We start from the raw sequence: 13,949 nt of genomic DNA, 5'->3' as shown, positions 1-13,949 counted from the left end.
TAAATGTCAGCGGCGCTTGAGATGGCTTGGCCATGTGAGCCACATGGAAGATGGCAGGATCCCCAAAGACACATTGTACAGCGAGCTCACCACTGGTATCAGACCCACCGGCCGTCCATGTCGTCGCTTTAAAGACATCTGCAAACGTGACATGAAATCCTGTGACATTGATCACAAGTCGTGGGAGTCAGTTGCCAGTGATCTCCAGAGCTGGCGGGCAGCCATAAATGCAGGCTAAAGTGTGGCGAGTCGAAGAGACTTAGCAGTTGGCAGGAAAAAAGACAAAAGCACAAGGGGAGAGCCAACTGTGTAACAGCCCCGACAAACAAATTTTTCTGCAACACCTGTGGAAGAGCCTGTCACTCTAGAATTGGCCTTTACAGCCATTCCAGGCGCTGCTCCACACACCACTGACCACCTCCAGGCGCTTACCCATTGTCACTCGAGATAAGGAGGCCAAAGAAGAAAGAAGATCTAAATGTGAACATCAAATAACAGTCAAAGGCAACTTTCATGAATATGGTTATGGCATTAAGAGAGATGATGTTTATACAGCACCTCATCTCATCCCTCTGAAACGCCCCTAAAACATACAATTAGCTGTAGTGTACACTGTTCTTGTTTTATGAGTACACAGAGATTACATTAATTCTCTCCTATAGTCATTACAGGTACAGTGATAGCTACACTGACCACAGCCATTGCATATCCCGAAACTGTCCCTGTGCAGCTTCTGTAAGTTTCATGGCCTCAAACCAAGGGGCCATAGCAGCTTTGAGCACTATCTGCTTTTTCCACATAAACAGTGTTGGCTCAGAGCAGTCACAGATGGTGCCCACAGTGTCTTCACATCAGCAATAAAGGGAATTTGCTGGGAACTTTACACAAAACCTTTTACATATAGATTGAATTTCTCAAACTCTCAAAACACCTTGCCTGTAAAAATCAAGGTAGGCTTGAATTTCTGATGACAATTTTAATAACCTAAACAGCCTGCCTTTTCATGGAGAGCAGTCTTTGGCTCCCTGTGCATTTATAAATCATTTTATTGACGTCTCCGCCCAGCATCCCACATCTTGGATCTGTTGCAGTCTGTCCCACTACCTCAATCATTCATAAAACTAAAAGTACTGCTTACTAGCAGACAAACTAACCAAATAAGGTGAAGCTTTTGTTAAAATAGTTGGCAAAGAAAAGTCATGTGAATGCACTAAGAGCCCAAACATTAAGATTGCAAACGATCAATGTGAACCGATCTCGAGTAGAGACAAACAGCAACATGTTTGATGTGCTAACTTGTACCTCATCCCATGTACTCAGCATTCAATCTGATCGCTAAAAGGTCCCTGGGCGAACAGGTTGTTCTTTGCTGGCAGCTGGGGACACGTGAACTTTGTCAGTTGGCCTGACACGAGATTAGATAGGGCTGGGCTGTATTATACTCAGCAGCTGACTGCCAGAGATTGTGCAGTGAGTTCCCAGTCTGAAGCTGCAGTAACTGTCTTTAATTTAACTGGACTGCACATTCTCCACATTTTTCTGGAATTACGAGCCAAGCCCAATCTTTTGCTATCAGCAACTTCACTTCTGGAACTCGGCCAATCATTCTGGTACAAACTGGAATGAATGAAAAAACCCTGATCCCTGTCTCTGTGCAGTCCTAGTGTAGGAACATCCTGTTACATGTATCCTTTATCTCAGTCCTAATCCACCTCTGCTGCAAAGCTAACGATAGTGTAATGAAACCGTTAATGCAGGCAAGTCTCCAGCTCAATGAAACTCTGGGGACCATGAGCAAACAAATTGCATCGTCCCTTCAACAGGCATTGCTCCAACGCGTGCACAGTCGTGCTAACTAACTAAACATACCAATTCAGTGCCGCCACCAACCCCACTCCCCCAACCCCCGACCCTCGTACAGGATCACAAACCCTATGTAGAGGCTCACAGTTTCAGCATATTGAAGTGTGTAATGCTACATCTTAATGATAATGACACGATGGGCTGAATGGCCTCCTTCTGTGCTGTAATTTTTCTATGGTTCTATCTTCGAAGTTATGTACTTTTTTTGTCTGACCCATTCTATTGCATGTAGGATCTTGCTACAGTGATATGGAGGACAGACTGCATCAGCAATATCCTCAGATCTGCTATTCCTGAAGTAATAACTCAATAGAATGAACCCCACTGGAATAATAGTTCTTGCAGTGAGCCCCATTGGAGTAATAGCTGCTGGAGTGAGCCCACAGGAGTAATCATCCCTGGAGGAAGCCCCACCAGAGTAATAATCCCCGGAGTGAGCCCCACTAGAATAATCATCCCTGGAGGGAGTCCCACCATAGTAACGGTCCCTGGACTGCTTTTCACCATAATAATCATCCCTGAAGTGGGCCCCACAAGGTACTAATGTTAATGCAGAACAGGACAAAGTAGCAGAGACATTCCTGCTGAGGCACTAGTGCCCCCAGGTTACAGATAAGCACTTCCAAAGAGGCAGCTGAACAGACTCTGCAGCTTCAGTAAAACAATGGGAGCTGTGTCTCACCTGAAACCCAGAGGCACAAGCAAGTACTTACAAAAGACAAATGAAGGTAGTCAGAGCACTTCTGAAACATTGTCTCGTGTTTCTCTCCTATAAATTACACAATCCTTTACCACCATAAAGCACTAGGTATCAGCCACAACCCTGACCAAGTGCTGATATCTATGTGGGTTTGAAACACGTTTATTGTGCTTTGTACATTCCCCATCACAATTCTGACAGGACATCAGATCGACCAAGCCACACTGATAACTTATTAAATAAAGATAAAAGCAGCAACCATTTACTGCAATGGGCTTCCCTCCAGCTTATTAAATAGCAGTGGGAACTTAATGGAATGGTCAAAACCGTATTTCTTAAATAAGAACAGTGGTCATTTGAAGTTAATGGTATCCACCTTTTAATCAAAGGCTTTGTGCAAAGTTATTACTTGAAAGCAGTAGACTTTGAATCCAACCAGATTGCACTAAATTATACGAATGAAATAAGAGGTGATATTCTTAAATTAATTATGCAGCAGGCAGCAGTGGGCCACTATTTTAAAATTAATTGAAGCAGCAGTGGGGAAACAGGAAGATTTTTAAATATTAATTGTGCAGATTCAGGCAGGAGTAGGGCCTAAGGGGATGGGATGAGAATAAGCTACAGCAGGACTGAAAACATTTAAAAATAGCTTTTATTTGAGGCAGCAATGTAATAGAACAGCAGTACTGAGCTGGGGAACAGAGTCACACAAGGGTGACCTGGGCAGGGAATATCTTCTGCAGCCAGCAGGGCCTCAGGAGAGAAACAAATGGCCAGCGCGATGCTCTGAGTTTACAAGTGACAAGTGGAAGAGCTTTCTGAAGCCCAGGGAGATGAGAAGAACATAAGAACTAGGAGCAGGAGTAGGCAATTCAGCCCCTCGAGCCTGCTCCGCCATTCAATACGATCATGGCTGATCTCACCTCGGCCTCAACTCCACTTTCCTGCCCATTGTCCATAACCCTTCAACCGATTACTAATTAAAGATCTGTCTATCTCCTCCTTAAATTTACTCATGTCCCGGCATCCACCGCACTCTGGGGTAGTGAATTCCACAGACTCACGACCATTTGAGAGAAGTAATTTCTCTTCTCTGTTTTAAATCTGCTACCCCTTATCCTAAAACTATGACCTCTCATTCTAGATTGTCCCATAAGAGGAAACATCCTCTCTACGTCTACTTTGTCAATCCCCTTAATCATCTTATATACCTCAATCAGATCTCCTCTCATTCTTCTAAACTCTGGAGAGTAAAGGCCTAAACTGCTCAATCTCTCTTCATAAGACAAACCCCTCATCTCTGGGATCAATCTAGTGAACCTCCTCTGAACTGCCTCCAATGCAACTACATCCCTCCTCAAGTAAGGGGACCAAAACTGTACGCAATACTCCAGGTGCGGTCTCACTAATGCCTTGTACAGTTGCAGCAACACTTCCTGACTTTTACACTCTATTCCTTTAGCAATAAATGCCAAAATTCCATTTGCCTTCCTCATTATCTGATGTACCTGCATACTAGTTTTCTGCGATTCATGCACGAGGACACCCAGATCCCTCTGCACCGAAGCACTCCATTTAGATAATAATTTGCCTTTCTATTCTTCTGACCAAAATGGATAACTTCACACTTTTCCACGTTAAACTCCATCTGCCAAATTTTGGCCCATTCACCAAACCTATCCATATCCATTTGTAAATTTCTTATTTCTTTATTGCAACTCACTATCCCGCCTATTTTAGTGTCATCTGCAAATTTGGCTATAGTACCTTCTATCCCTGCATCCAAGTCATTAATATAGATTGCAAATAGTTGGGGCCCGAGGACTGAACCCTGTGGCACCCCACTAGTTACATCTTGCCAACTAGAAAAAGACCCATTTATCCCGACTCTCTGGAGAAGGGTTTGCCCAGATGCTCCAAGAGGTGAAGAACTGGAATGCGAGGAGTGGGGAGACTCCTAGAACTTGGGCCAGGAGTATTTGAGGAACTAGGGCAGATAGGCAGAACACAGAGGGGAAGGAATAAACACTAACAAGAGTCAGTACAGCCAAGAGGGACTATAACAGCCAGGAAGGACACCAAAGCCAACAGTTACACAGTAAAACCAGGAGAGACAAGCAGGCAGAATACATGAGAATGAAATAGATGAAAATATATAAATTTAGGAGGATCATCTGTGTAAAAAGGAGAAAAAAAACAGCAGCTAAAGCTGGGGATTCACTAGGTGTTCCACCAAAACTGACCATAGCTGATCAGAAGTGTTTTTTTAGAGCTCATCTGATTTCACTTTAAGATCTGGCCCCGTCAATTATTCGCTGGGCAAGATAGGTTAAAATAATCCCCATCCAATGCCGCCCAGGCTGGCCTCCAAAGTCTGTCACCCCACCAAACATCACCTTGTCTTGTAACCGAAAAGCAAAAAAAAATGAATGCCAACCAATACAATTCACAATGGAGCCAGTTGCTATGGTGCAGAATGTCACTGCAATAAGTTGCACGGGGGTCTTCAACCTATCTCCTCCCCTCTCCCTAAGTGATCAAGAGCATTTCTTGAATATGGACTCGTGAAGCTTAAACATTGCAGGATACAGACTACACCCTGACTAGGTGATCCAACTCCCTCGCACTGTGAGGTTCAGTAAATGCTCCATGCCTACACCCTGTATTACTGACTCTATCTCGATTTATTGGTCTAGCTCCCTCACACAGTCAAGCTCAGTAATCCCTACCAGTCAGCAAGGTGTGTCACTGACTCAATCCCCAGTGACAGTGATCCAGTTCCCTCACACAGTTGGGATCAGTAACTCCTCCAAGCCAGAGCACTATGTCATTGACTATCTCTACTGATGTTCACCTAGCCCCCTTGCTCGGTAACTGCTCCACACCAACAGTTTGTATTCCTAACTATACCCTTCCTGATGTTAATGCAGTTCACTCACAATGTTGAACTTGGTAATGCACACTATCACACAAAGCAATGTCACCCTCACATACTGGTGAGGCAACCTTCACCCCACGGTTTACGGATAAAAAAATTTCACTCATTTCCCAATGACAAACTTTGTGTGAGAAAACGATTCAAGTATCATTGGCTGTCAGGCACCTTGACTTTTCTCATTTCAAAGACTGCCTGGCCCAATTTAAGGATGAGGGAGACACACAGCTGCAACAGAATGGCTGCATCTGCGGGCTTGGTTACATTCAAGTCACACCTTCCAATTTGTTGCATCTTAGCAGTAGATTCACAGTTAACATTCAGGGGTCTTGGGTGCAAACAGATTTGGTGCAATTGCTCAGGGTAAAAAATGCCTGGCTGGACTTGCATCTGACCTGTGATGTAAATCAGGAGATACACATTTGGCCAGGATATGCAAATGATAGGGATAAGGAAAAATAATTGCAGATGTTGAGCTGAAGCATAAAAGTGCTTGAACTGAGTCTGGGCTTCCACACATTGTAATCCTGGAGAACTGAGGCTGGGCTTTAACACACAGTAACCCTGGAGAACTGAGGCTGGGCTTTAACACACAGTAACCCTGGAGAACTGAGGCTGGGCTTTAACACACAGTAACCCTGGAGAACTGAGCCTGGGCTTTAATACACAGTAACCCTGGGGAATTGAGGCTGGGCTTTAATACACAGTAACCCTGGGGAATTGAGGCTGGGCTTTAATACACAGTAACCCTGAGGCTGGGCTTTCACACACAGTAATTCAGGACCCACCGGCCGTCCATGTCTCCGCTTCAAAGACGTCTGCAAACGCGACATGAAGTCCTGTGACATTGATCACAAGTCGTGGGAGTCAGTTGCCAGCGTTCGTCGGAGCTGGCGGGCAGCCATAAAGGCCGGGCTAAAGTGTGGCGAGTCGAAGAGACTGAGCAGTTGGCAGGAAAAAAAAGACAAAAGCGCAAGGGGAGAGCCAACTGTGTAACAGCCCCGACAAACAAATTTTTCTGCAGCACCTGTGGAAGAGCCTGTCACTCTAGAATTGGCCTTTATAGCCACTCCAGGCGCTGCTCCACACACCACTGACCACCTCCAGGCGCTTACCTATTGTCTCTCGAGATAAGGAGGCCAAAGATAGAGAGATAGGAATTCAGGAGAACTGAGGCTGGGCTTTAACACACAGTAATTCAGGAGAACTGAGCCTGGGCTTTAACACACAGTAATTCAGGAGAACTGAGGCTGGGTTTTAACACACAGTAATTCAGGAGAACTGAGGCTGGGCTTTAACACACAGTAACCCTGGAGAACTGAGCCTGGGCTTTAACACACAGTAATTCAGGAGAACTGAGGCTGGGCTTTAACACACAGTAACCCTGGAGAACTGAGCCTGGGCTTTAATACACAGTAACCCTGGGGAACTGAGCCTGGGCTTTAATACACAGTAACCCTGGGGAATTGAGGCTGGGCTTTAATACACAGTAACTCAGGAGAACTGAGGCTGGGCTTTAACACACAGTAACTCAGGAGAACCGAGCCTGGGCTTTAACACACAGTAACTCAGGAGAACTGAGGCTGGGCTTTAACACACAGTAACTCAGGAGAACTGAGCCTGGGCTTTAACACACAGTAACCCTGGGGATCTGAGCCTGGGCTTTAACACACAGTAACCCTGGGGAACTGAGGCTGGGCTTTAACACACAGTAACCCTGGGGAACTAAGCCTGGGTTTTAACACACAGTAACTCAGGAGAACTGAGCCTGGGCTTGAACACACAGTAACCCTGGGGAACTAAGCCTGGGTTTTAACACACAGTAACCCTGGAGAACTGAGCCTGGGCTTTAACACACAGTAACCCTGGAAAACTGAGCTTGAGCTTTAACACACAGTAATTCAGGAGAACTGAGCCTGGGCTTTAACACACAGTAACCCTGGGGAACTGAGCCTGGGCTTTAACACACAGTAACCCTGGGGAACTGAGCCTGGGCTTTAACACACAATAACCCTGGGGAATTGAGGCTGGGCTTTAATACACAGTAACCCTGGAGAACTGAGGCTGGGGTTTAACACACAATAACCCCGGGGAATTGAGGCTGGGCTTTAACACACAGTAATCCTGGAGAACTGAGGCTGGGCTTTAACACACAATAACCCTGGGGAATTGAGGCTGGGCTTTAACACACAGTAACCCTGGAGAACTGAGGCTGGGGTTTAACACACAGTAACCCTGGGGAACTGAGCCTGGCCTTTAACACACAGTAACCCTGGGGAACTGAGCCTGGGCTTTAACACACAATAAGCCTGGGAAATTGAGGCTGGGCTTTAACACACAGTAACCCTGGAGAACTGAGGCTGGGGTTTAACACACAGTAACCCTGGGGAACTGAGCCTGGGCTTTAACACACAATAACCCTGGGGAATTGAGGCTGGGCTTTAACACACAGTAATCCTGGAGAACTGAGGCTGGGCTTTAACACACAATAACCCTGGGGAATTGAGGCTGGGCTTTAACACACAGTAACCCTGGAGAACTGAGGCTGGGGTTTAACACACAGTAACCCTGGGGAACTGAGCCTGGCCTTTAACACACAGTAACCCTGGGGAACTGAGCCTGGGCTTTAACACACAATAAGCCTGGGAAATTGAGGCTGGGCTTTAACACACAGTAACCCTGGAGAACTGAGGCTGGGCTTTAACACACAATAAGCCTGGGAAATTGAGGCTGGGCTTTAACACACAGTAACCCTGGGGAACTGAGCCTGGGCTTTAACACACAATAAGCCTGGGAAATTGAGGCTGGGCTTTAACACACAGTAACCCTGGAGAACTGAGCCTGGGCTTTAACACACAGTAACCCTGGAGAACTGAGGCTGGGCTTTAACACACAATAACCCTGGAGAACTGAGGCTGGGCTTTAACACACAATAACCCTGGGGAATTGAGGCTGGGTTTTAACACACAGTAACCCTGGGGAACTGAGCCTGGGCTTTAACACACAATAACCCTGGAGAACTGAGGCTGGGCTTTAACACACAATAACCCTGGGGAATTGAGGCTGGGTTTTAACACACAATAACCCTGGGGAATTGAGGCTGGGTTTTAACACACAGTAACCCTGGGGAACTGAGCCTGGGCTTTAACACACAATAACCCTGGGGAACTGAACCTGGGCTTTAACACACAATAACCCTGGAGAACTGAGGCTGGGCTTTAACACACAATAACCCTGGGGAATTGAGGCTGGGTTTAACACACAATAACCCTGGGGAACTGAACCTGGGCTTTAACACACAATAACCCTGGAGAACTGAGGCTGGGCTTTAACACACAGTAACCCTGGGGAACTGAACCTGGGCTTTAACACACAGTAACCCTGGGGAACTGAGCCTGGGCTTTAACACACAGTAACCCTGGGGAACCCACTTGGCCAGTAATACAAAAGTAGTTTTCGATAGCAGTTGGACAGCTAGAGACGAGTTTTTCTCCATTTTCTTTGGGTTGATTTTGGGCTTCCATTTTATTTTCTGAGTAATTTTGTTCTTTATTGCAACAGTAACTACACTTCAGAACTACTTCATTGGCTGTAAAGTGCTTCGAGATGTCCTGTGGTCATGAAAGTCGCTATATAAATGCACATTTTTTTCATTCTTTTTGTTTCCTGGTTTCTCACAATGCTGTAAATCACATCCATGGATCACATTTACACTTTGGGGTATTTTCACATCTGTCCATTACATTCAGACCCATTTAGCACATTCAGATCCCAGTATCTCTGTGACACTTTCACATCTTTGCATTACATTCATATCATGGGACACATGACATCCCTGTGACACTTTCACATCCATGTATCAAATTCACACATCTGACACTAGTTTTAGAGAAAAACTTGCCCCCCAAAAAACTTTTAAAATGGATCTCAGCCAGACAGAATCGAAGTGGGCCTGATCCCTAGGGTCCTCGACTGCTCCCATCACTGGAAACAATGGAAAAAAAGTCTCACACTCAATGACAAAGAATTGTAAGATTCATTCCAATATAAGGCATTTGTTCCACAATCCTAGTACTAAGCAGTCCCTCAGAATTACACAGAGACGTAGCCTACCTCGCTCACACTGTGGCCCAGTGAACCCATACACACACGCACAGCGACTCGGTCCAATGCACCGTCCTCCATTCTGGCAGCCGCTTTTACACACAGCTAATAAGGAAAAGAAGAGATGACATCTGTTGGCAATGTGCACACATCACTGGTTTGGACAAAGACACCAATAGTGATTTTTTAAACCATTTCAAATACATTAAATATGGTTTAGATTAAATACAATTTTTAACGGAAACAAATGTAGCCCATTACAGATTTCCAGCACAAGTCAGTGTGAAATTGCCTTGAAAAGTCATACAGTGCAAACCAGATTCTTGTTTGGATCATGGCTTCCTGGAAATTTCCAACCTTGTTTAACGAAGGATTAGATTAGATTAGATTAGAGATACAGCACTGAAACAGGCCCTTCGGCCCACCGAGTCTGTGCCGAACATCAATGTGCCAAAAAACTTCAAATGTGACAGATGAAGATTGTCAGGAAGATATCTTAAAGTATGCCTTTACCATCAGGAATGCCAAAGTCACTAGAATGATCCCCCCAGGATTTATTTATAATATTTAGTCCATGCTTGAAACTATTGGTGACCCTTGTGCATGTTTTGGGGAGAATTCACTTCAGTTTTGGCTGATGGTATTTTTTATGGCTAATAACACAGCCAGTGTGGCTACTAAATATTAAACCCAGTAAACAAGGTTAACCACCAGTCCAGATAGATAATCTTGACCTTTCTTGTAGAAATTAAAGACTGACATTCTCCACTGCCATCAACATTCATGCTGGACATTGGTGCAAAACTGGTGTCTGGTGCAGGAAGTCCAGTGTACCCTCTGAACTTGTTAAAAGTACAAGAGGTGGTCTTGTATTACTGCAGTACAGTTATAACCCTGAATGATTTGCTACAGACTACTGCTGTTTTCTAGATGGGTAATGAATAAATATTTAAACTACTTGTAGCTCTGCTGTTTCTGCAAGGAGTGGGAAAAACTTGCCCTGATTATCATCCTACTCAGCCCTCTCCATTCTGTCTGTGCACTAGGAGCCAAGATAAAGCCTATTTGCAGTATTGTGATGTTGATACTCACGCTGCCCGCAGTGCGTCCCAGTGTATCCTTTCTGGCAAACACAGCTGTCATCCGAGCAGGACCCACCATTCATACACCTGACATTACACTGCTGAACTGCAAGGAGAACAAAGCAAGTTAGATGATTCTGTACTTATGGAATGACAAAAATCAACTTTGACTTCTTCATATGTGCATTTGCTTCAGCTGTGCTCAAATGTGGCTTGAAGGCAGCACCATCAACATGCTCAGTAAGGCTCAAAATCCCATTCACTTTATTACAGGCTCTTCCTACTCAGCAGACAGGGCTAACTAAAAGCTCCATCTCCAACCTCTTTGCTTCTAACTCTGACTGTCTCACCTGTGCCTGCCTGTGTGTCTGACTGTCTCACTTGTGCCTGACTGTGTTTCTGACTGTTTCACCTGTGCCTGACTGTGTGTCGGATTGTCTCACCTGTGTCTGCCTGTGTGTCTGACTGTCTCACCTGTGTCTGACTGAGTGTCTGACTGTTTCACCTGTGCCTGACTGCCTCACCTGTGTCTGACTGTGTGTCTGACTGTCTCACCTGTGCCTGACTGTGTGTCTGACTGTCTCACCTGTGCCTGACCGTGTGTCTAACTGTGTGCCTGACTGTCTCACCTGTGCCTGATTGTGTATCTGGCTGTTTAACCTGTGCCTGACTGTGTGTCTGACTGTCTCACCTGTGCCTGACCGTGTGTCTGACTGTGTGTCTGACCATCTCACATGTGTCTGACTATGTATCTGACTGTGTGCCTGACTGTCTCACCTGTGCCTGACTGTGTGTCTGACTGTTTCACCTGTGCCTGATTGTGTGTCTGACCGTCTCACATGTGTCTGACTATGTGTCTGACTGTGTGCCTGACTGTGTGTATGACTGTCTCACCTGTGTCTGACTGTCTCACCCATGCCTGCCCTGTGTGTCTGACTGTCTCACTTGTGCCTACCTGTGTGTCTGACTGTCTCACCTGTGTCTGACTGTGTGTCTGACTGTCTCACCTGTGCCTGACTGTGTATCTGACTGTCTCACCTGTGCCTGACTGTATGTCTGACTGTCTCACTTGTGCCTGACTGTGTGTCTGACTGTTTCACATGTGCCTGACTGTGTGTCTGACTGTGTGTTTGACTGTCTCACCTGGGTCTGACTGTGTGTCTGACTGTCTCACCTGTGTCTGACTGTGTGTCTGACTGTTTCACATGTGCCTGACTGTGTGTCTGACTGTGTGTTTGACTGTCTCACCTGGGTCTGACTGTGTGTCTGACTGTCTCACCTGTGTCTGACTGTGTGTCTGACTGTGGGCTGAATTTTTGGATTCCCCGCCCCCAGCCCCCTGCTGCAAAGTCAGGAAAGTGGGGGGGAGTGGGGGCCTGAAAAGACCGATGCTGGGTGGTGTGTCCGTTACAGGACACTATTCCTGCCGCTAGCAATCTTCACCAGGGTGAGGGGGAGGGAAGGACAGGTATCCCGCTCTCCTCCCTATTGAGGCCAATTAAATTAGTTTAAAAAGCTCGTTAAGAGCTTGTTGGACTGGCCGGCTGTAACATTTAAAGAGGAGCTGTCAGTTTCTGATCAGCTGAAGGGAGGCAGGTACTGAGTGGGGGGGCTAATCATGGCTGCCTCAGGGCATCACCCCGGTTCCATAAGAGAGTCAGTGGGGCAAAGTGGGAGCTCAGCTCTTGGTAAGAGGGTACCCTTGATGCTGCACAGGTGGCAGGGAGCATGGGCAATCAGCGCCTGGGCATTGAACAGGGTTAGCACCCCCCACCACCTCCCCGGCATTGCAGGGGCAGAAGAGCTGGAGACAAGGCTGCCAATCACAATTGGGTGACTACCTGCCTGGAAGGAAGACTGCATCTGGTAATGGGGGCATGACTGTCAGATTTTGGGCCCAGTGGCGATGAGGGGCACAGGAAAGGTCGAACCCCGAGCAGGAGGACGGTATGGGAGAGGAAAAGAGGGGCAGGAAGGCAATGAAGGCTATCGCCTCAACACTGGGTCTACTGCTGAAGACGGAGCTACCTGGAGATGACTGAGACCCAGTGCGGCAGGAGACAGCAACTCTCCAGGCAGATGGTCTCAGACATCTGTGCCCTCGTTGCCAAAGACCTTGCACCTTGCAGCACTGGTCGCTGTGCCCTGCCAGTGGCTGTCAAAGTTACTGTGGCCTTGCAATTCTCCATTTCTGGCTCATTCCAAGGGTTAGCTGTGGACCTTGGTGGCATCTCGCAAATGGCAGCACATCACTGCATCTCACAGGTCACTGATGCTCGCTTTGCCAGGCTGGACAGCACATTCATTCATGACAGACGCGTCCACGTAGGGACAGATGGCATTGGGTTTCGCCACCATCACAGGATTCCCCAGGTGCAGGTCATCATCGATTGCACCCATGGCCATCAAGGCACTCAGCGACTGCGGAATCAGGTTAATCAACGGGAAGGTCTTTCATTCCCTCAACGTTTAACTGGTTTGTGACCACAACAAGAGCTTCCTTCATGTATGTGCTCACTTTCCTGTGAACTGCCATGACTCCTTCATCCTTTGCCAGTCCAGGCTGCCTCAGAACTTCACTCCAACCCTCAAAATGCATGAATGGATTCAAGAGGACAAGGGATATCCTTGAAGAGATGGCTCTACGGGAGCCCCAGACAGAGGCACAGAGGTGATACAACCAATGTCACCTGCTCAGTTGGACAACCATTAAGCAGGCCATCAGGCTTCTGAAGACGCAATTCCAGTGCTGGAACCAGTCGGGTGGCACCCTCCAATACCCTCCTTCAAGGGTCTCGGTTGTTGTGCTGGTCTGCTGCGTTCTCCATAACATGGCCCTCCAGAAAGGTCTGGACCTTGAGGCAGTGAGGCCCTGGAAGGAGACAGCTCATCATGGGGAGGAGCAGGAGCAAGAGGTGAGAGAGGAGGAGGGAGATGATGCTCAACAGAGAGGTGCGCCTTGCTGCACGATGAGGTGACCACCTCCTGTCACTATCTAGGAAGAGGACCTCCCTTCTCTCCCTCACAGCCTCCAGCATTAGATCCAGGTTGGCATCGATGAAGCGAGGGGCAGCTCTGCCCTGGGTGCCAGGCCTCCTCCTCTCCTGTGACATCTCGCTTCCCTCTGGTACAATGGAAGGCTTTGGCACAATCAGCAAATTTCTCCCTTAGGACAAGCAGCAGCATCAGTGATGGCTGCCAAGGGGAGTCTAAATGAGTCCCACACCTGATCTGACTCACTTCTGTTCCTAACCCCACTGGC

General features: G+C 46.9%; 1 protein-coding gene across 1 annotated transcript in view; it reads right to left on the bottom strand.

Annotated features, from left to right (window-relative positions):
• The window catches only part of fbn2b (fibrillin 2b), a 245,998-nt gene that overhangs the window by 215,262 nt on the left and 16,787 nt on the right, over window positions 1-13,949 (bottom strand). The window contains exons 4-5 of the mRNA XM_068016449.1: window positions 10,698-10,793; window positions 9,615-9,710 (exon numbers count right to left, since the gene is read on the bottom strand). Of these exons, the coding sequence (XP_067872550.1) occupies window positions 9,615-9,710; window positions 10,698-10,793 (192 nt within the window). The remainder of the gene's footprint in view (window positions 1-9,614; window positions 9,711-10,697; window positions 10,794-13,949) is intronic.

This window comes from Heterodontus francisci, chromosome 36 (genome assembly GCF_036365525.1).
Source record: "Heterodontus francisci isolate sHetFra1 chromosome 36, sHetFra1.hap1, whole genome shotgun sequence".
NCBI classification, from domain to species: domain Eukaryota; kingdom Metazoa; phylum Chordata; class Chondrichthyes; order Heterodontiformes; family Heterodontidae; genus Heterodontus; species Heterodontus francisci.
The sequence above is the reverse complement of the archived record's forward strand: the minus strand, read 5'-3'. Positions and strand labels throughout refer to the sequence as shown.